At 48.4% G+C, this 23,741-nt stretch overlaps 1 protein-coding gene across 1 annotated transcript; it reads left to right on the plus strand.

The window, feature by feature from the left end:
• The first annotated feature begins 2,819 nt into the window (after positions 1 to 2,819).
• LOC146191635 (uncharacterized) lies at positions 2,820 to 21,426 on the plus strand. The gene is made up of 9 exons (XM_084600358.1): positions 2,820 to 2,969; positions 4,123 to 4,190; positions 8,461 to 8,561; positions 9,900 to 9,938; positions 14,809 to 14,832; positions 14,938 to 14,970; positions 16,691 to 16,978; positions 17,045 to 17,104; positions 21,242 to 21,426. Exons 1-9 carry the CDS (start codon positions 2,820 to 2,822, stop codon positions 21,334 to 21,336), a joined length of 858 nt encoding a protein of 285 aa, XP_084456484.1. The 3' UTR covers positions 21,337 to 21,426.
• The last annotated feature ends 2,315 nt before the right edge of the window (positions 21,427 to 23,741 follow it).

Raw genomic sequence — 23,741 nt, forward strand, 5'->3', positions numbered from 1 at the left:
GTAGATACAAAATAAATATAGCTGCGCTAAAACGTATAAATAACAATTTAAATAATGATAATAAAAACATGTGCGTAATTTTGTATGATATTTCAGTTAGTTATATTTTACAAGTTTTGTCTTGTCATGTGCTCCTAAGCTATATGGTTTCACGTTTTTGGTACTACTAGTTTCGGTTCCGGTATTCAACTATGTGCGCGAAAAGCGGCTAAGGATCACTCCTGTCATTTCTTTGTGCGCCCTGTCTATCACATATAAAAACACAAATTAAGCACTTTAAAAGGAATAACCTTTGCCGCTTTCGCTAATTCATCTGAAAACCATGGTTTAGGTCATCAGTCTTACGCTGAGAAAACAAAATTTTAATAGTCTTCTAAATTATTGTGATCAGTTCCTACTATCTTTCCTAATATTCCTAGCATAAATGATTTACAGAAGATAAAAGGTAATGTAGTGACTTATAATAAAACGTGCAAGTAGTTTTACTGTCCAACGAAGCAAACAACTACCCGACAATGAATAAATAAATTTTGGAAATAGTGAAATGGCGGGCTTATCTTTCGGTACAAAATGACTCATACTCACGGCGCCCGGCATCCTGTCCCACTATAGCTGTCAATTAAATGACCTCATCAACCAAAACGCACATTATAATTCTCCTTGTCTACCTAGAGGAAGATAGTTACATATAAATAAATCCTGTCTCCACCGGCAATCGAACCTCCATCCTTTCGATGCCCAGCCAAACGCTTTAACCAGTTGCGCCACGCCCAGCATCGTAAAACGCGACATAATTTTTCTTGTTACCTTGAGGATGACAGTAGCAATTAAAATGAAGCTGCAATTAGTGATAATGAGAAGGGTGACATTAGCAATGAAAATGACGGTGCAGTTAGTTGATAATGAGAGCAAACGTGATGCACCGTGTGCACCAGCAATGATCCGGCTTTCGCATTTCATCAGTGCAGATCCCACAGTACTCTCGGAATTTTACTGGCAGTGAAAGCATAATTTTGAACTCTGCCGCCAAAATCATGAAGCGTGTCACTCACGTGGCAACAAACGTAGTTGAAAGAAAGAGGAGAAAAAGGTTGAAAAGGAAATGAGTGGTAGCCCCGTTGCGACAGCCTGGGAAGACGATTTGGAAATGTCTGAACGAGTAAGTCTGCTTAGCATTTCCGTTCTCCACTTTGATCAGTTCACTGCCGACTCTTTTAAGGCACAATATATGCAGTAAACACAAGTTTCCCGTCAAGACTGCGCAATAATTCTTGCCTTATGAGCCTCCGCAGACAGCTGTTGGGTGTTGGTTGTGAGCTCCCATTTCATCTCCTTTGTTCACTTCCTGGTTCCTGGTTCCTGTTTCCTTGTTTACATAGCGATGGCTCTATGCCGTGAAGGCCCTTAATACTTCTGGGTGGGCACCTTAACCACGCCGTAAGAGAACAGAGGAAAGCAGGGGTGTTGTGCGATGTCAGCGCAGGTTAAAGATCCCCAGATAGTCGAAATTACTAAGTAGCCCTCCACTACGGTTCCTCTTTCTCTCTTTCCACTTTCACTCCCACCTTCCTCCCTTCCCTTACGGTGCGGTTGAGGTGTCCACAGAAGTCAAGTGAGACAGTTACCGTGCATTTCCCTTCCTATAAATCAATCAGCCACCTCCCTTCTCTTAGGCACCGCCGGAGTGGTGCAGTGGTAAGGCGCCCGACCACTGTGCCCGAGTTCCCGGGTTCGAACCCGACCACGGCGGCTGCGTTTCGATGGAGGCGAAACGAAGTGGCGTCTGTGTGCTGTGCGATGTCAGCGCACGATAAAGATCCCCAGGTGGTCGAAATTATTCCATAGCCCTCCACTACGGCTCCCCTTTCTCTCCTTCCACTTTCACTCCCACCTGCCTCCTTTCCCTGACGGCGCGGTTCAGGTGTCCACAGAGAAAGTGTGACAGATACTGCGCCTTTCCCTTCCTGTGAACCAATAATTATTATTTCCCCTTCTCTTAGTGCGGATCGCGTCCTTCCTTCACTGCAAACAAACTGGTCTCGCTCAGGGTGCACGTTTTTAGGGATGGGAGCTATGATGAGGTTAGCGCGGAGGTTAGGAGAAAGGGGGACGCCGTCAGTGTCCACATAGCAAGTGCTGAAGAAGGAGTGCTGAAGAATGTTGAGCGTAGAGGAAGAGATTCTATCTACCCTTTGTAAAGTTGCGGACTGCGGTTTAGAGTCGCTAAATATTAAAAGGGCCGGTGTGTGTTGGCAATGGCGAGGGTGATGGCTGCTTCCTCTACGGCAGTAGAAGTGAGAGCAGAGATACTGGCGACGGAGAGGGGGGTTCGTGTATTGTAAACAGTGGCCAGGGCATAGACGAGGTACGAGAAGTATAGTGCCGCATCAACATACATGGCGTCGTACTAGCACCAGAGGGTGGAGGCGCAAGCAGATCGGCGAGCGGCATGATGCTCAGGGTACATGTTCTTGGGAAGGGGCTTGACAGTGAGCATGGAGAAGATAGAGCAGGACAAGGGATGGGTGCGGGTGCGGCAATGTAGGAACGCAGGTGGTAAGAGCTGTCCCCCATGCGGAGTTCAGAGATCCAGAGATAGAGACCAGCGCGCGGCTCAGATGGGGTGCTGATTGTCAGGGAATTGCAGGGGTTTGTCTGCACACTGTCGGCAGTACGTGCGATGGTGTAATCGATGCTGGTGTGGGTGCAGAGAATATGGAGCAATGCTCCGTTCCTACAAGTGCGGAGATCAAGCCCACCAGGTTGGTCTGAAGACGATTTTGAAGCCTCCCGCGAGGAGGGGAGCTTCACGACGGAGAATGGCAGTAGATGTGGTGGCTGACGGTCGAGTGTCGGACTTGGATGGTGTAGAGGCGGGCGGTTGCGAGACGCTGAGCTGGTGGGACGCAGCTGCACGGTGTGCCTTCACGGCCCGGACCCAGTGCAAGTCTGCTCCAAGCTCGGCAGTTGTGATAGACACGCCTTCGGCTTGGTAGGCAATGTCGGCGGCTTCCAGGTTTGCAAATGCCAGCGGTAGTTGTGGCGACAAACGCAGGTGTGGCATGGAACGCAGCTGCGCGCTGCGCAGGGGCTCGGGTGTCGAACGCCGGGCACCAGGCTTAGCATGTCGTTTGCGTGGCAGCGCACTAAACGTTGTCCAAAAAATTCGCAGATGGGCGGAATCGAGCACCGAAGGTGACCAATGGATCATCTCACCTTCACGGATGCATCGGTGAAGATTCGTGTGGAAAGGTTGGGGAGAACCGGTAGAACAGGACAAAAGTCCTGGAGCCCATGCGCGCGTCCGTTCAGCTGCGCGTCTGGAACGCGGCCCGACACCTGGGTGACCCTTCTACGAAGCTCAAACCCAGAGAGCCCAAAGAGAAGTTGTTCGATTGGCCGAAGGTACCGCCGGGGTCCAAGAACTATACCGGCCTGCAACGAAGGCGCGACTGTCCCACCTTCCGGGTCTAACCCCTGAAGTGCGGGATAGTTGGACAAATAAAAGTTCTCTCGCTATAAAATTGGTTGACAGGAAAGAAAAGACGCAGTATCTGTTACCCTTCGCTGAGAGAGAGAAGTGGTTCTTATGTGGAAGATGAAAAGGCACCTGAATTGCGCCGTAAGAAAAGGGAGGAAGGTAGGAATGAAAGAGAGAAAGAGGTGCCGTAGTGGAGGGCTACGGGCCACCGCGCTAAAAGGTTTTTGCCTCATCGTACTTCAGTGGTCCAAAGTTTCCCCTACAATTTTTTCTTGCCTTTCTCATTTCCCTTACGATGCAGTTTTGGCGTCCACATAAAGGTTGACAGATAATGTGTCTTCCCTTCACGTGGTATGCGCTGTTGCTATGCGATGAATTCACCCGTTTCTATGGAATCGCCGTTTGTTTCCTATTCACGGAATAACCTGACTGTGGCGAAGTGAGCATTAGAGCGAACGCTCCAATATTGCAGTGAACGAAAATGTCTCAATTTATTCTAAATTATTCCCAACCAGATTCGCTCGCGCTTACTTTAAAAGTGAACGTCCAATTTGGATTGCAAGGCATAGCCTCCAATAATTCACGCAATGCGTGCCTATATAAGTATCATACATGCACACGTCGTAACTATTTGTTCGCAGGCGCAAAACAACGGCGAGTTCCGGGGCTTCGGCCCACAAGGAGTCGTCCTTACCAGCAACGCTGCCAGGTGAATCCATCGTATACGGCTTTGATAGTGACTTTATAGTGTGTCACTCTAAGCCACCGTGCGACTATGTCCGGAGAGCGGCCCCTGTGCGAGATTTGTGCATCAAAACCTGGAAAGCCTTCGAGAGAGGTGGCAGTGGATCAGATCAGGCTCAGTGAGCACCAAACCGCGGACTATAATACAGGGTGCTTCACGCAACTTTAACCAAGCTTCTTGAAATAAGCGAAGCTTGTAGCTGGCTGAGACCATCGACATATTGTTTGTCGTTATGTAGTGCTTTTCAGTTTATTTTTATATCCCACTCAATTAGGTAAGTGATAACTAATGCAAAATCTTTATTATTCACTTTAGGGCCAAGTGCACTTCATTAAGTTGTATAGAGGGGTTTAAGATTCAACCGACACAGTTTTTTCTATTAACCAACCTCCCGTGTGATCGTTTTTTTTTCCCCCGAAATTTAAAGAAGCCCGCGAAATATCAATATATACCACGTAACTGCGGCCTTGCGCTGCCATAGAGGTAAGGGCGAAATTTGGGTATAGCCCGAACATAGAAAAACACTCCTTGTTAGTTATTGAGTAATTGAGTCTGTCTTCGTGAGCATAGGCGACGACGTGTTCAGCAAAGCGATTTCCGCTGAGTGACTAACTGAAAAACTTTATGAGCAGAGATAAGGAAGGGGGACGGACCTTTAGTCCAGAGCTGGATAGGGCAGCCTCCCACCCCTCAATTCCTGGCACTACATTTGGGTCATCAGGTGGATTGTGTGGGCAGGTCCACAGGCCGGCCTTCTCCCCACCTATCTGTAGGCGTCGCCATCTAACTTCCTCCGCTTTGGAGAGCCCCTTGGCTGGGGGTGATACGTCGCCAGTGGGCTGGGATAGGGGGTGTGTGGGATGGAGCGGTCGATTCCCGGGAGAGGAGAGCTCGGGCAGCGGCATGGGCGCACTCGTTCCCTTCCACGGGTACAGCGCCTAGACCGACACCACTGGCATCTGTGTGGACTTCAGTAGGGGCCGTCGGGTCGGAGTGATGCAGGACGGGCAGTGTCATGAGGATGCAGTGCAACGTATTGAAGGCGTCGTCGTTTGGCGATCACCAGAGCGAAAAGTCGGAACTGTCCGACAGAAACTGTGTCAAAGGGGCAGCAATGAAGGCAAGGTTTTCAATGAACTGACGAAAGTAAGAACACAGGCCTCTGCACAGGTCTTTGATTGATCTCGTCTTGGGAAAGGCAGCGACAGCACGAAGTTTGGCCGGCACTGGAGAGACTCCTTCCTCGGATACAACGTGCCCTAAAATGGTCAATTCACGAGCGGCAAAGCGATTTTTTTTTCCAAGTTGAGCTGCATGCCGGCATCAGAAAGGCAGGTCAAGAGTTGCTTCAGGCGGCAGAGGTCAGTGTCAAAGTCAGAAAAAAAAAAAAAGACGTCATCGAGATAGCAGAGCCAGGAAATGTTTCGCTCTGTCACTGCCTGTCTCCGCTGAATTCGCTGAATGTTTGCATGTGAACTGGCTTCCCCAGCGAACTCTTCTCTTTCTGTCACATTTACTGGCCGTACAACATCCCTTCCAGCTGGCCCCGTCACTCCCCATGGTGACTCCTTATAGTATTGTAGGCGGAATTCAGCCCCAGAATCTGCTCCAGCCTCAGCGGCAACTTAATTAAAGCAGGATTAAACAGGACCGGCGAAATCACTGAACCATGCATCGTCGTCGTCGTCGCCCCCCCCCCCCCCCCCCTGGGAGTTTAGAGGAAAGGAATCAGATTTTATTTTTCCTACCTAAATTTCGGCAGCTGTATATAATATAGCGGAAGGTCCTGCTCGCTGAGCTTATGTCCGAAAGGTTGATTAAAATGGCCTCGTGGGTCCATTATCGAAAGTATTATTCAGGTCGAGTCTAAAATGGTTTTATCCCCGTACCATACACTGGGTTCACTATGTCCCCTCTTAAACAGTATCACCTTGCGAAAGCATGTTCGCAATTTCGTGTCATCAAAAGCTGTCAGCCCGATTTTGTCGTTCAATAAAGGGTTAGGAGAAAAGAAATAGAAATGCTTGTATGAGGTCGAGGATGAAAAAATCTTCCTAGACACTAAATTCGGTCGATGTAGAGGGATTAGTTAAAGACAAAAAGGTCAAATAGACATCGAAATAGCGCGGACGTGTTTATAGCTCGGGGACATGCAAACCGGTAGTAACGTCACATCGAAGTGGAAGTCGTCGAAATTGTGACAATAAAAGCAAACATAAAACAAATAAGGGGCTTAAATTAGAAAGTGGTTAATTAGTATCAATTAAGCAAGAACGATAAGGCATAATAAGCGATCGGTTGGAGCCACGGTCGGTGCTGCAGCGGATGTGTCTGCGAAGCGCACAGCTGTAGCGGCGACGTGCCTTCCGTGGTAGTTGTTGTGGCTGTAGGAAGAAGGAAAAGAAAATGCACGGGCCTGCTACTGGCTCTGTAGCTGAGCCACCTCCGCTGCCTCTTGCAGATAGAAGAGAAAATAGAGAAGAAAAAAAAAGAAAGAGGGAGAGAAAGACACGCGCCGCAATAACGGCCGTCGTCCACCACCTAAGCGGTGACGGGTGCAATGACGGCCTACAACAGACAAAACTTCTGTGGCAGGCTAGCCCCCGCCGCAAGCGGCAGTGACCCATCGGTCCCACCCCCATCAGGGGAGGACTTAAACGTCATTTTCAACCATGTTGTGACCTTCAGCTCTGCATGCTGGCAGTGCAGCTTCGCTACAAAATTTGCCTGCGTAGCTTACGTGGGAAGCTGTCTACGCGTCGTCTCCGCATGCTCACTCGTAGCGTCGGCATTGTCTCCCAACATGCTGTCGCTCGTCGGTGCTCAGCAAAGACAATATCCTAGCAGATGCAGTGTGCCGCTTCCTCAGAAATCGTCGTATCGGCATGCGCATATGAATTACATCAATGAATTACTGTTTAGTCATAACTACACTAAACTTTCGATCTGTTGACTCATGTTATACATGCCTACTTGGCCGGTATATACAGATTCAGACACGCAAGCTTGAGGAGTCGATCGGTGTTCATCTCGATGCTCGCGTTGTTTAAACGACAGAGAAAATGTAATTGCTTCGAAATGGGCACCGAAATGTCGGTGGACCAACGTTGTCTCGTGTATTGGCATAAAAACTACGCTATTCAAATCCACGTTGCAGTGAGGCAGTCGTGATCGTAAAAGTAATTTCTGGAGCACGGCACCGCCTAATTCCAGAGCCCTCAGTCGGGAGCACATTGTGCAATTACCGGTTTTTATGAGGATGGAGCAGCTTGTTTGGTTTGGCACAGTTTGGTGCATTTGGCGCAAGAGTGGCATCACTGCACGAATAACAGGTGCGACCATAATACGCAGTTTCAGCCCACCCGTCGTGGCAAGTGGCCAATAAATAGATCGAATAAATTCGATTCTATTGTCACCTGTCGACGCAACAGGCAGCACAATTAGTCACACCGCGATGGCTCAGGGGATAGGACGAATAAATAAACCAAGTAACTTCAATTTTATTGCCACCTGTCCCACATGGCACGAGGCAATCAGTCCAGCCGCGCTGGGGCAAAGGTTAGGGCGAATCAGTAAATCGAATACATTTAAATCTGTCCAACGTAGCAGGAGGCAATTATCTCGCCGCAGTGCCTCAGATGACAAGTCAAATAAATAAATAGAATAAATGCAATTTTATTGCCACCTGTCCAACGTGGTAGGTGGCAATTCGTCCCGCCGCGGTGGCTCAGGGGTTATGGAGCTCGAATGCTGAATCCAACGACGCGGGCTCAATCGCGGCCGTGACGGTCGCATCTCGATGCAGGCGAAAAGCATAGCGCCGTGCCGTGTGCGATGTCAGTTGCACGTTTCAGAACCCTGGATGGTCGAAATTTTTGGAGCCCTCTACTACGGTGTCCCTCATAGCCTGAGTCATTTTAGGAGGTTATAAACTTAATAAACCAAACCAAACAGGAATTTACTAATTGAGGTCTTAAGACTGCCGCAGCATACTGCCAGATTCGGAATCTGCATGATACTTCGGTATAATTAAACAAATTCTATGACGGATTTCGATATAAAGAGAAACATAAACATTATCATCACAAGAGCGAGGGCAAACATGGAGGCGGTGGGGGTGACACTACTAGCTGCCACATGTCATGCCATCTATAGTTACAGAAATCGCCCTCGTATGCGCCGCAGCTGTCTCCAATGTCCAATACCTATACGTGCATATGCTTCTCTTCCATAGCCACGAGTCTCCCTGGAAGACGTTCCTGTGCGCCACCAGTGCCTTCGTTGCCTTCACCATCGCTACCGCCGTCATACTGTTCTACTTCAGGAGGACGCCAGGTACGTGCAGTACGTGCAACGGCCACCCGCACGTGGCACCTGCCAGAGTCCCTATAGTAATGCACGATGTTCCACGAGAAAAAAAAAATTCCTTTTTCTGGAAATCTGAAGAGGCAATTCGGCGAAAAAAGAATTTTTACAGAGCTTCACGAATCTCTCAGAAGCGAAAGGAAATAGGCCCTTGAATTGTAATTGTGGAAATGGGTTTGACTGAGGCAAGTTCCGCTTACGGCACGGAACATCGCTGCTAGGATTCGCATGTTTGATAATGTAGGGGTCTGATCAAAAGAAGGCATTTTACGTCAAAATTACGTCATTGGAAAATCACCTTAACATTCTCCAGAACATCTCACGAATCTACAGCGATACAAAAGATATCCAATGATCTTAGGAATTCTGTTTCACACCTTAAATTATTTTAATCCCTCACTCATGTTACGTGCATATAATACTTTGTATAAGGCTCGGTGTATGTATGTATGTGTGTGTGTGGGAGAGGGGGGGGCGGTAGGGTTGGGTGGAGAGGAGAAGGGGGGGGGGGGGGTGCTTGTAGCTTTCGGATTATTATAATGCTTGTTTTTGGTCCAGTGAAGTCCGAATTAATGAGCTTTTATTTCTATCTTCAGCCCTGAAAGCGTGCAGCTTTATCACTATACATAAGGTATCGAAGCTGCTAGCAGTGCTTATAAAGCTCCGAATCTGAACCATACCATCTACGAGCTTACCGATCGGCGGAGGCCAGAGATGCGAGAAGAGATAGCTGGCCGTGCCTAATCACATATACATTTTCAGTGCCAACAGTTTTGTAACTGAGATCTTGACATGTACATCAATAGATGTTATGACTCCGATGTCGAGTTAATTACCTACCTCTTTTATTCAGAAACCAGGTGTGAACAGATCGTGCAATGCTGTAGGCTTTTATCTCTCTGTGCTTGGCCGTTTGTACTGCAGCTAATTGTACTGTTGATAATGGACCAGTGACACATGGAAACAAGTGCGGACGCAAAAAATGTGCGTCGAGTAAGCAGGGGGAGGAGATAATGATAGCGACCGCCTAAACGGGCGAGATAGGCCTTATCTTATAAGCTGATGAAGCATTTGTCTTATGAACGCTATCGGAACGCAGAGTACGTGTATCGATCACGCCACGTCTGCCCTGAAGAGATGTGCGTTTGTCTGGCTCGCCTGTCCGAAGAATACAGTGACGTGTGAAAAAGTTGCGCAACGTGTCAGGATGGGGCGTACTTTACCCCACGTTATTTTTTTGGCAGAAACATAGTTTCTCGAACATTGCATTGACGAGGTGTTTTGTTTGTCTTCTTCTCCTTTATACAGCGGTGCGCTCCCTCGTAAAATTTGGCACTTCCGCACCAGGTGAGTATGCACGGCTACAGCAGAATATGCAAAAAAGTGCCAGTCGGTTAATGTGGTTCTCACAGACCTGGTCTGACAGTTTGGGAATTTTTGAGTCGTGCTATGACTATGCTATTGTGGCGCGGACGGAAGCTGCGCATAATATATTGAGCGTAATTGGGTCCGAGGAAAGAGAAAGCGCCTTGGACGGAAAGAACTAATGGGGGAGTTAAACGAAGAAGAGACGTCAGAAAAGCTTCTTGTTGGTTAATCTACTGCGCAGAGTAAACTCTGATACCAGCGCATTTGTATTTGCCTGTTGAAAGGAGCTGCAGCTTCACCTTCTCGTGGTCACCAAAAGGCTGCTCTGGTTAACACTGAGCGTTTGCGGAGCGCCAGCCAGAGAGTACTTTTCTGGAACACACTCGAAAGAGCGCGCTGTTCTGGCCCTCTTTTCCCGGCGACCTTGTTCGAGCAGAATCGGAAATACGCGTGAAGAGAGACGTGGCTTAACACGGGCCGCGGCTGTATACTCCAGAGTCGCTGGAAAAACTCTAGTCTACTGCACGTTAAAGAACCCGAGGTATAAAAAAAAAACGCCCCTCGAAATAGTTCCCCGGAATCGTTTTGAACCTGGCGGGGATTCCTCGACATGCACTGGAATCGCGAAGCATACGGGAGTCTTTTGCAAGTTCGTAGGGCAATGACGAAAGATGTACTGCTAGCTAAAGCTACACTCTTGGGAAACCGCGCATCGCTGATCAAAATACGTGCAAAATTGCAAGAATCTCGACGAAATCGGCCGTCACGGCCGGAATTCGATGCTGCGACGCATCGTGCTCAGCAGCAAGTCTGTCTGCGCATCTTAAGGGAGGGTAGAACAGGTGTAGAAACAAGGTGGCGAGTTAACAAAACAAAAAATGCCCCGGCACATTAATGGGAAAGGAAGAGGGGACACACAAGGAGAGAAGATTTACATTACCATGCCGTCCTGTCCTGCTGCGCAAATACACAGATCATGCCATGTTTCAAGAAACCTTCACACCGCACAGAATTTCAATTGTGGAGCAGTGCGAAGACAAAAAATTTCGCTTCAAATTTTCAAATCTGGCTACCTCTGCGTAAGCAGTATGAGCGCCATTAGGCGAAAATGTCGACGTGTGTGTTTGCGTGGACGCCGAGGCCTCCGGCGGCGAGGTGAACGCGAGAACCGCCGTTGACCAGAGGAGCGATCCACACCAGCGCTGGCCGAGAGGCGTAAAACAACTCTATCTTCGAGAGGCGGGCGCAACGATTAGAGAGTCCAAGGAGATCCGCATCCTTGGTTTCTTTATTCACCGACAACGCAGATCAGACACAACCGAAACTTCGCATGTATGGCGACCAGGTGGGCCGTATGGTCCACCGGGTCTCCAATAAGCTTGCACGTGGGGGTTACGAAGTAAAGATGCAAGTCCTTACGCGTAGAATTCTCTACTCAATCTCCTACCTTCACATGCGCAGACATGTCGAGGACCAACTCGAAGTCATGATACATCCCAAAGTTATCAAACGGGCTCTGCATTTCCTCATTGTCACATCCAACCAGCGTTTGTTGGACCTTGGGATGGTCAACACCTATCGGGAACTCCGAGAGGCCCATCTTTTCAGCCAAAACACGCGCCTGTCGCAAACGCCATCCGGTCGCCGCAGCGTATTGCCATTCCTGAAAACTGCAGCAATGGAAGTGCCGGGTGGCGTCACTAAAAAATAAAACACAACAAAAAGGAAGTCAATAAAGTTATATGTTGCTTTTTTTTAGTATGATTGAAGTGCATAAACTAAAACGCATACGCAATAAATTAGTTTGCTGGATTAAATTTGCTTGCAGTAATCCTCTGATCATGCCAGTTGCGTCCGTCACTCCATCTTTAGTGCGTTGAATCAAAACAAATAAGAGCGCATTTAAAGGCCGCACTACCCGTCGCTTCTGCACAGACCCATTTCCCGCAACATGTCATACTCTGATCATAATGACCGTCGCCAGGCGCGTGCGGAAGCACTGGAGCGGCATTATGGTAGACAACATGTATACTACGTGGACATTGCCTGTCCGTGAGAGCTAGGTGGTACACCGCGGCTGTGGTCCACAACACCAACACAGTGGCAGGACTCACATTACAGGCCCACAACACAACACGCGCGGACGCGTGTTGTGTTGTGGGCCCAAAAGTAAAACACATCATTGCCGACTCCAAGGGGGCCTGTCGGAATTATGAGCTGGGTTGGATACCTCCTCTTGCCAAGCGCATCCTACGAAATTGCAGTCGGTCAAGCAACCCTCAAAACTGTAATCTCATCTGGGCTCCCGGCCATCAGGGACTCCTGGGCAATGAGTTAGCCAATCAGGCGGCCCGCGCACTCTCTCCCCGGGCACTCAAACTTGCTCGGGAAGTCTACTCCGAGCCAACCCAATGTCTTATCACATTCAAAGAAATTACTGCATATAATAAGGACAGTCACCGCCGCTTCCCAGAACCTTGTAAAGGTCTCCGGAGAGCGGACGAAAGGCTCCTTTTCAAAATTTCTACAAACACAATGATGTGCCCGGCAGTCTTGAAGCACTTCAATACAGACTGATGGGGGCTGCAGCCAGTGTGGAGCGACCTTCTCGGACGTTTTCCACATGGCCTGGGCCTGTCCATCCAATCCCCACCGTTCCCAATCCTTCATTACCCATCCTTCTAGGGAGGCCTGGGAGGCGGCGCTGCTCAGCTTCCAAGGGGCTTTAGCCATGACATACAGTCCCAGCTAGCCTTGGTCGCCAAGGCGCGAGCGGCGTTAGACGCCATTGGGGCTGCAGAATAGGAACTCCACCTAGATTTGTGAGGGCCTGGACCAATAGGGCCTCGCTCCAAACACCTCCTTGTACAAATAAATGTTTGTCACCACCACCACCAACACCACCCCCGAGCGAGCGGCAAGTGAAAGGAGGGGGAAGGGTGGTGACAGAGTATACTGGCAGTATGTTATAGCCACAATAGCCGAACTGAGCGAGCCCGCGTTATTGCCTGATCCAACTAGCGTGCCAAGACAAAGTCTGTATAACTCAACCTTAAAAGAATAAAAAGATAATTATCGAGCCATAAAGTCAGCCAAAATAAAGTTTAATGTAAAAGTACCAAATGCAAAGCACAAAATCATTAACAATTGCCATAATGGCCAGCCAAGGTAAAGCGAAACTTTCGCGACATTTTTCAGGCACTGGGATGCACCAGAGGGGGAAAAGGCATCAAATGGCGTAAATATACCATCCTAAAACCCTATTCTGCTTAACATTTCATTGGTTCTTCGAACGATCTGAGCGTCTGTTAATTTTATTATTTTTTTTTTTTTTGTATTCAAATCAAAGGATATGCGTAAAATTCTTACGTTATCCTTAATGCAAATTTTCAGCGCAGCAGCTTTAGCTTCGGCGGCGCGAACAGCAGGAGACTCTCGAAGGCATCACCCACTCTTTGACAGAACAGCCTAAGAGTCTTTTGTCCTTGCAAGTGAAAAGTTTTATTTCCTTTATGAGAGGACGCCGGCCTTAGTTGGTCAGCAGCCCCAGTCCGGGCCGTCTTGCAAACACGGCGGATCAGGATCTTTTGACCGACGAGCACCCGAGGAGGAAGGCCTCCCAAGCCAGTGGGCGTGGGATGAGGAGGAAAGTGGGGACTAGAATGACATGCCCACACCATGTGGGATAAAGAGTAACGACTCTCCACAGTGTGGGCATTCGAGTTTAACATTTGGGTCGTAGCGAGCAGCCTGGGCCGGGCACCAAAAAGTGTTGGTCTGCACGCTTTCGTCGGCCTTCGACAGTTCCTTCGCCGGAGGTGGGTACCGTTGGTGTCGAACTTTGCAGTTAATAATTTCTAGGAACCGCAGCAGCGGTCGGCCTAGATCGTCATTGGGGGCCCCGGAGGGTGGGTGCTCGGAGGATAAGCGCGCGGGCAGCGGCGTTTGCCGCTTCGTTCCCTGGTAGTTCCCTGATGGGCCGGCGCCCACACGATGCGCCTGGGGTTCCACGTCGCGGACCGCATTGCAAAGCAAGCAGTGAGCCAGTGTGCCCGTCTCAACGCGCATATAACATTCACAGGAGAACCTCGAGTCGGTGATGACCGTTCGGCATTGGTGGTCGGAAACCGCGAGGGCAATTCGACTACTGCACAGTTTATGCTTGCAAGGCGACGCTGCAAGCGGCGTGGCCGACGCGGACAAACTTTCGCGTGCAGCAGCTTTCACCGTCAAGTTCATACGCCTAGGCGGTCCTAAGTGTCTAGATTTTTTTTTTTTTTTCTCACGAAGTCAAGGGAACGCGAGAGGAGAACGTGGAAGCACTGAGCCTTGGTGAGACCTCCGTCATGTGGGTCTTGCGGCGGGTCGTCTCGGATGTCCGACGAACGAGCGGGGGAAGCTCGCGGCTCTTCTTTTCGCGCGTCTTTTGCACTCTTTCGCTGGTTTACACCGCCAAAGGCAACAGCGACGGTAACGCGGCTGAACCGACAAACGGCTGCGTAAGATCTGCGCTATAAAATTCCTTATTGGTAATGTCGCTACCTATATCCCGGCTCTTCGCTGCGTAAAGCCGCCGCCATACAAGAGAGCTGCTGCTTACGTGAGTGTGACCGGAGAGACGAACGCTGGGTAATTCTCGCAATCTCTACGGTCTTCTGCCTCAACCCTCGGTTCTCGTCAACTCACACTACACTGTATGTACTATCTACATAAAGAGATCGACTGCGAGCTTCATCAGAATGTATGTAGCAGAGGAATTACAATACGGCTACCGCAAGCTACTGAATGCTCGTGCTGCATGCCTATGGAATAGTACCTAATCTGTCATCGTGGCGTTTCTTTTTTGCAGAGTATACAGATGAAAACTACGCCGGTAAGCGGGTGCATCTATACCCATTGGCTCGCAAAAGGCGCCATTAAACTAACACTGAGAAACTCGTCTGACTGTATTTTTTTTTTCCTCAATCAACTCTTGCAGTCAACCCCATAACGATGCCCTACGAGAAGCAGCGTAAGTGTTTCTTTGCATTAGACTTTTTTGTTTTCATCGCAATTTTTACAGTGCAGTTGAAGTAAACGAAAAGCCTTATCAGAAATGTTATCATCTGTTACGCCAACGAAGCTCAGACACGCTTTGTTTTTGTTTTGTTTTTCATGGGAAGCGCGCGGCGAGAACAGAATGTTGCAGAAGCACAACAAGCGGAGGAGGGGGGTCGCTTTTATGAGCGGAAAGAAGAACACCGCTAAAGATGAACAAGAAGTGAATTCAGAAGAGTGCTTACTTGGGCTACATAGTTATCTCAGGAAGGATAATCAAAACAACAGGTAACAAAACCCGGGCCATTGGTGACGCACCACATAGATACAAGTCAGGTTTTCGCACTAACAAAATATTGGGGGACGCTTAAGCTCCACCTTTAATGGTATGAAGAGCACTAGGAGGTTGATTCTAATTTCCACTTTCCCACCTCAAATGAGCAACCAGCATTGACAGCTCCTCCCATCTTTCTGATATCATGTGGTCTCGCTAAATCGCACAACCATGCGCAACTGATTTTTCGTGATCGATCAAAAAAATCAAGATGATTGATCGTGATTTTTCGCTCACAACGCCGACTTAATGCCGGATTTTTTTTTTTTTCTTTAGCAACGGGACTTTAACGTTATCGCGTTAAAGCAGGATGCGAATGAAAAAAGAACAGGCGCGTTTGTTTCGTTAGGCTCTCACGATAAAGAAAAAAAGAATAGATGCACAAATAACTTGTTAAGTAACAAGCAAGAACTTTCGTTAGACTTTCTTTAAAAATTTAGGTCAGCCATCAGCACAAAGGCATACGATGGTAAAAAAAAATAACAGCAGATGCACCTTGAGACCGTGGCGACAAATATCCCCCCCCCCCTCCTTACCAAAAAGTAAATAAATACGAATAATTGACTTCGACTGATTGACATGACGTATTACAATGTCGCGGGTAAACCCCTGGCAGCTGCGGTGTCACACTGAACAACTTCCTGTCGCCCTGTAGCAAAGGCAAGGAATGAGACACGCCGTGGTCACCGTACCGTGGAGAGCGGGCTAATTGTTCCTTGTTTGTGGCAGAGTTGCGGAGGGGTCGAAGGAGAGACTGTGCGGAGTATTAGTGCTGAGGTGGTCCACTCTTCACCGGGAATGGAAATAGGGCCATCTGATTTCCTTTCCTGTTATGCCTCTGGGTATAGACCAACAGAAAAGATGTCCGCCAGAATAGCAGGTGAAAATGTATTAATCGCTATTTGACGACGATCAGTCGATGCATTTGGACAGAGTGTGCTTCGAGGAGCACGTTCCCGATTTATATCAGGTCAGACTTCACCTGTAATCAAGGGGTTTACTTCCCCGCTCATGCTCTTAATGCGCCGTGGCATGTTTTGGGCCGGATTATGTTCCAATCTGCGAAGTGCCGACAGCGCCATTCGTCAGTCATCCGTCAACACAGATGACTGCAACTTCTCCCTCCCACACATTCTAGCTTCCCTATATCCTATTTTCCCTCCCTTCAGTCAACGGTGGGTGAGATGTGAACTTTTACTGCGCTGCGTCACCGTCGTAACCATCATGCAGGTGATATCTGTTGCAGGACCTTTCCCGTATATGGCGTGGACACATGTTGCAAATTATCCGTCAAAGGCATAGCGCCAGCTTCTGCAGGAACGTGACCTGCATGTCAGCGCATGTATGGACGCGTGCGCAGGCATGGGCTTGCGCATGGCTTGCGTGGAGGACGGCGACTGCCAGGAGGAGGCGAACCTGGTGTGCAGCTCGGAGGACGGCTTCGACCGTGTCTGCCTCTGTGACAGCGGCTTCGTCGAAGAAGGGGGCGCGTGCACCGAGAGCCCCAGCCAGCCGGGCGAGCCGTGCGACGGGCGGCTTCAGTGCGCCAAGCGCTCGAACATGGTCTGCGACCATTTCCTGCGGCCGCCCCGCTGCGACTGCATGGGCGGCACGCTCTGGCAGGAGAACAAGTGCGTCGCCCTCTTCGGTAAGTGCGCGCACCCCCATCTTCACGCGACGCCACCTAAATTTCGTCTCTTCCTGCACTGTGCAGAACTGAGCGGCTACCAGGAGGATGATGAACGAGGGCAAGAACCACCGCAGAATGCGACAGGTTAGTATACGCTCGGAGCATACGCGGTGTATGGCGTCAACTCGCACGCCAAAAGCATCTAACATCACAGGGTATTGTTTGAGCCATATACGGACAAGAACCCAAGATGCCATCTTTTTTAGAGCACAGCTCTTCCGTTCCTGATTGTGCGTCGATGTCGGAGTAACACGCAAAGTGCCAGCCGTGGCAGGTAGTAGTACTGGAGAGAAGTGCCACCTGCCGCGGGTGGAAGGTGGTAGAGTGCAAAGATGGATGTCTCCTCCCCCAGGGACAAAGAAGAGGACTAAAGGGTGGCTTGGTGTCCTGGGTAGAGCGGAGGGATGCAGAACCAGAAGGCGGCTGGAAAGAACCGGGATGGTGGCTGGCGTAGAAAGAGGAGGTTATGACGAGGCCTGAAGAACGCCGACCTGAGGGTGGTATCCAGAGAAAAACCTACCGTAAACTCGGAGGGTTGTGGAGAGATTAATTTACAATAGGAGGGCACGATTAGCCAAAAGCGGACGGCGGGGGTGGCAACGGTTGAAAGGGAAAGGTGAAAGTGTAAGATGGAATGTGGAGGGAAGTGGGTACGTACGGTGGAACAGTGGAGAGGTGTCGCGACCAGTTTGCGCCGGCTAATGCATAATAGGCCGCGGTCAGATATCACATAGCAAACAAACATGCCTACTCAAAAGAAAAAAAGAAAATGCTTTCTCAGCTCACTACCGGCTCGTGCGCGGCAGCCAGTCATGCCAACCTCAGCCCGAGCTGATTCAATTGGACATGGTCGAGCTCGGCGACTGGCTTTGGCCTTGAACGGGACTATCACCACCTGCCGTCGCCAGGCTAAGCTTGGGAGCCGATTGTACCGAGCTCAGAGCCAGGCCGACAAGGCACGGCGGCGGTTCCGGCAGTTGTCGTGCCGGCGCCTCCTTTAAACCAATCGAGAACTGGAAAAGGATCGAGTGTCATTTTAAGGGTGGTTATGCGCGGAAAAAATATAGCTGGCTCTAAGTGCACATATATACACTACACATGACTCTCTCAAGTTCACTTTAGCACATCGTAAAACCAAAAAACGCAAAAACGTTGGACATTTTTTTTTTTTTTTTAACGACTGGTGTGAGCATTTTTTTGTGAGCGATAGACATAGCGCGGTCACATTTCGCAGTCGAAAGTTCCTGCGCTTACCTGCTGGCCCCAAAGTACGTTGCTCAGGTGGGTTCGAGCCACAAGGGAAGTGTGGAAAGGTATGTGGGTTCTCCTGGTGGCGTACCATTGATGTTCCAATGGTACACGTAGACCCGGTAGTGGACAGAAATATAAAGGGGAGGGGGGGGGGGAGGGGGGGGTATGTAGCTGCCGTTTCACCTTTGTTGTGACGGAGCGTGATAACTCTCGAATTTTTCGATCAGCGATACGGTTAGTATACTCTTTCGGAGAGAGTGAAGCCGGCTGCGTAAAATTATGAGTCGGCCTTCCCGCATTTGCACTACACTTGCTGTAAAGCCTAACCTAAAGTGTTCAGGGGAATTTTCGCGGGTTGGTGACACGAGAAGCGAGTAGCGAGTCACTGAGAGAATTTTAGCAATCTGCCCAGTAATGTTTTTTGGCATGTACGCCGGCGAGTGACGTGTATAAGTGGGTGTTCCTTTGCACTCTCCGCTGTGGTGGTGGTGGTGGTGAAAAACTTTATATTTGGGAGCCTTAAGGGATTACATGCTAATGACGGGTCGGCTCTTGGCTGCGTGTTGTGGCCGGAAGCTGGTGCTTCACAGCGACACCCAAAGCCCAGTCTGTCAGCCGCTTTTGAACGGCCGGGTCAGAGCTGGACACCGCAGCCTCCCATCGCTCGAGGTCGGAAAGTTGCCAAGTGGCTGGAGGGTGGAATTCCGAGCATTTGATCATAATATGCTCAAAATGCTGTCACGCGGTTTCGCAACACTACCCAGAATTGCCAAAATGTCAAGAAGAGGACGATCATTGTAACACGCCGCTGACGGCCAACTATTTGTTCAGCTAGAGTACTGTATGTGTGCGATCGCATTACTGAGATTTTAAAAACTGATATGACTGTTACTAGCCAGCTACAAACCTCCAATGACATGCAGCACCAAGATGACCACTGTCCATGTCGTTGACCACTGTTGCGTCGTATCACTATTTTCCTTTGCGGTATATGTTTACACATTAATAGGACACTAAGTACAATTCCACTGAATTTATCCGTTCTATGGCGATTCCAAGTATGTTGACGAGCTTGTCTGGCAGCGAAAGGCGGATTTATTGCCTAGGAAAGTAAACTTGGAAAAATTCCCACTGAAATCCTGACATGCATCAAAAGGGGCACCGTGATCGCCATCTTGAAGTGAATCGTCATACAGCATAAAGTCTAGAACCCCCGGATATCCGAGAGGAGGTGCGCACTTCCGGTGACAACTGACAAGGACATTATTTGTGATTAAAGTCGGTATGCTATCTATAGAAGCCAACTTCAATTAGTCCGCACCGTTCACTTAACCGAAAAGATAATAAATTGTCAGGATTTACGGCAGTTTCGAATTGGATTTTTTTTTTTTTTTTATGGTATAGAGGTGGCTTCTGCATGCGGCACTGCAGTACAATTGATAGTGAATACTAAAAGAAACTAAATGCTTCATGTTAATAGTAGGGTTGCTAACTGAATTTTAGCCTTCACTCCTTAACTGTTACGGTTATGCAGTCCGTTGCAATTGGTGATATGAAGCACCTGCCGTTATAAACATACAGATCACTTCTTATAATATAATGCGATTTTACTCGGGGCTGCGTCTGAGACAAATTTTCGTCGTTACGGACGCGTTTCGAAGGACGCGCGTCTTTGAGTGTAAAGCCCGGACTTTATTTGAGTGTGCGCAGCAACGCCACGCTCACGTCACTCCGTGGCGCATGTGTGATGTGATCTTGGCTCCCCCTCCCCTCCCCCTCTCCCTTCTAAGCAGTCGCGTGCACCTCAGAGCTACGCAAACCGGTGGGCATTGTAGCGCGCGCACGCGCCAAATGACCGCGATCTTTGAGATTTTGAGATACGCTCATGAGGCCAAAAATTTTTTTTTTTGAGTCGCAGCATCGAATAACATTTCAAAATTTCTAAAAATTGACATCGTTTCATCAATCGACAGCTACAGTTCTTCGATTCTATGACATTAAAATGTTTATTATTAGGGAATTATGAGGGAATTGTATGTTGTCCACTGCAGACTTGAGTTGTGTCCGTCCATAGTGGATATTTCGTCGAGGAGAACATGTTGCCGGGCTAGTTGGTGATCCATTAAGTCAAACATTTAGAGCAAAAATAAATCACAATGAACAGAGAAGCGCTCGTCACTCGTCTTATGTGTCCTCCTCTGTTCATTGTTTTATTTTTGCGCTAAATTTTTGACTTAGTGGATATTTCATTGAATGAAACCACGAAGTCACTTCTGCATGCAACGAGCGGGCCCCGCCCGGCTCCGAATTGTCCGCAGGTAATAAGTCTACGTAACATAATTGTCGTTCGCCTAGGTATACATTACCGCTCTAAAAGGTAAGAAGTGTCCGCATGAGAAATATGCAGAGTAGGAAGAGACAGAAGGAAACAGCATTTTCGGAATGAGGTAACTAAGTAATGCCGCTCTATATGAACTCGAGGAAGTCCGAGTGATCCGAACGGTCCCGCACTAAGAAGCACGTTTGCTCTCTTTCGCCTTCGCTGAAACGGCTTGTGTGACTAGCTTTTGTACTGTTTTGAATGCGCGAGAAGTTCTTGTTAATAAGCAATCAATTGTTCGTGATAGATTACCCCAAAACACCATGAAGGTGTCCAGTCAATGCTGCTTTCTTTAACTTTATATATCAGCCATGGAGTTAATACCAGCCATTCGAACTTTTCGAAGCTAGCAGGCGTAGGACCAAAAAACCTGTTAATTATTAAGGTTGTTAGCAATTCGAGTCGTTGATTTGACGGACACGCAGTAGGAGAGTTTTTCGATCTCATAATCAGATTTATTTACTTAAGCATGCATGTAGATAACTGGCTAGCTTGGAGAGCTCAATGTGCCCCAATTCATGACTTTGTTTCCTTTCTGGAAACGCCCTTTTGATTGTTCACTTTTTCTTTTTTATTTCACCGCGTGACAGAGGAGAGCGAATCGGACTCCACGCTGGCAGTCCAGCTCAATGATTCTTCAACGTTGCGACCAGAGAGCACGTCGCAACGCCACGGGCGTACTTGAATTTCGACTACAAGCAGCGGCGCACCTCGGAACTGCTGCTGCACGAGGCTGTCGTCCAACTAAGGAGCTGTGGCCGCGTGTAATAGCTATGTACCGCGTCTGCGAGCTTTTTTTCTCGGTAATATTTGTTTTAGATAAACGCCTTGTCTTCAAATATGCTTCGGCGAGTATTTTGCGTTCCACATACAAATGCATGACCCCGCGTGCGCAGAATGCGGCGAACTTCACAGCTGCACGTTTCGATGCACTCCTTCATAACGCTAATCCCCTCCCACCCCCTTCTCCTCAACCAAACAAAAATCTGAGCTGCTGCTCCTCTCCACCAACAAGTACCAACTGTGTGTTAACCTTCGCCCTTCACTCCCACCTCTTCCCGCCGAGATTTGAGATTCACTAATCCTTCACCCGAACCATATATATACCCCGTGATCACCACGTGTAACCAAGTCATTCCCTTGGCTGCACAAGCGCGAACGGAAGATTGCTGAGCAAAATCCTTTATCCTCTCCCATGCATAGCCACCTCCGCTGCCTCGTGCGGACAGAGGAGAAAGTAGAGAAGACAATGAAAAAGAAGGAGAGAGAAAGACGTGCGTCGCAACAGCCGCACAAGTCAAAGAACCTCGGGCGATCTAAATTAATCCAGAGCACTCCACTATGGCGTCTCTAATAAGGCATGAATCGCTGCAGGGCGTCAAACCACACAAATTACAATCTATTACAATCTATGACACTAGTGTCTCCACAGGGGTCCCCAGTGGACTGCTTCACCGGCTCTCCGCAGAGCCATATTCCGCTGCTGGTTCGTTGAATTTTCCCAGTGAAATCATAAACGCACCCTGCCCAGGAATATACGTTGACTCAGCCAATGGTTCAATAATTGTCCAAAACACGTGCCTAATAAGAAAAAAACGCCTTTATAGAAATGCTAAACTAGTCAACAGTCAAAAGGCATGGGAGCGATATAGACATAGTGCGAATTGTTATGCCAAAAAAATTGAAAGCTTCTAAAAAAAAAACATTTTTCTAGTCTGACCTCGGTTTTACAGACAAAACCAAGTAAATTCTGGCGGATTCTCGGCCCCCAAGAAACCTCATCAACCAAATGGAACTCTTATATAGACGCAGATGACAAACCTATCGAGGTTGATTAATGTGCGTCAGCAAGCCCTAAACAATTGCTTCTCATCAGTATTTTCTAACCCTAACGCTGAAGTCCCCGACTTATCAGTGACCTCAATGCCCGAAATACAAATCAATCATGACGGAATAGCTTCGACCACATCAGCCCCAAAAATGTTAAATACTATCGCAATATTAAGCAAAATACTATGCCTGTTATTCGCACAGTCGCTTAGTACCGCCGAAGTCCCTCACGACTGAAGAGAAAGCAAACGTAATTCACATTATTAAATCAGGCGATAGATCAAAAGCTAACAACTACTGACCAATTTCGCTCACCAGCATTCCGTCCAAACTCCTTGAACACGTAACAGCATCATATCTAATCACTAACCTTGAATTACTGAACTACTTTTATCCGCTTCAAAACACGGTTTCCGTAAGTTTCTATCATGCGGAACGCAACTCGCCGAATTCACACACGACATACTTCAGTACTTGGACGATCGCTTACAAATTGACGCCATATTTCTCGACTTTTCAAAGGTCTTTGACCATGCTCCGCATAATCACCTTCTAGTTAAACTTGCCTCACTTGGAATCCCGCAGACATTACTCATCTGGCCTGAGCACTTCCTGAAGGGGCGTGTACAGTTTACGTCCACCAACTGTCATAACTCAGCAAATTGATGTAACACCAGGTGTCCCTCAGAGCGCTGGATTGTCACCGTTATTTCTCATCTACATGAACGACCTCCCAACAAAAATTTGCAATTACTGCTTTAGTTGTCAATGGCGAGTCACAGCGCGTACCACTGCGCGTTGCAGTAGAAACGTTTAGTTTCAGGCATCGGTGACACCTCTCCACTTTCGGACGAACATTCCTTGCTCTGGGTAGGTATACTGCTCGGCGAAGAAGGCAGTATATTTTCTATCCCGCCAGCAATCAGACTTCGTTAGCTTTACAAGTGATAAGAGCAAGAATATAAACCTTAATTAAAGCCAGTCCTTCGGCTGCAACTCTTGCTCGATGCATTTTACCTACACAAGAATGACCGCTCACTTCTCTACACATTGACAACGTATTTAACCAAGCTTCCTTAAGCTAGTTTTTTGGTTAAAAATGACAGCGTGCGCTGGGTCCCGCATATAGAAGAGTAACAGACCATGTCACTAGCTCAAATAAACTAAAGCAACAACAGCGACGTCGCAAGAGGAAAGTGTGTGATGCTGCGCACACTTCAAAAACCAAAACCGACGAGAATTCAATCTAGCGTCTGCTTC

The sequence above is a fragment of the Amblyomma maculatum genome, chromosome 4 (assembly GCF_055883805.1).
Source record: "Amblyomma maculatum isolate TAMU_Amacu chromosome 4, ASM5588380v1, whole genome shotgun sequence".
NCBI classification, from domain to species: Eukaryota; Metazoa; Arthropoda; class Arachnida; order Ixodida; family Ixodidae; genus Amblyomma; species Amblyomma maculatum.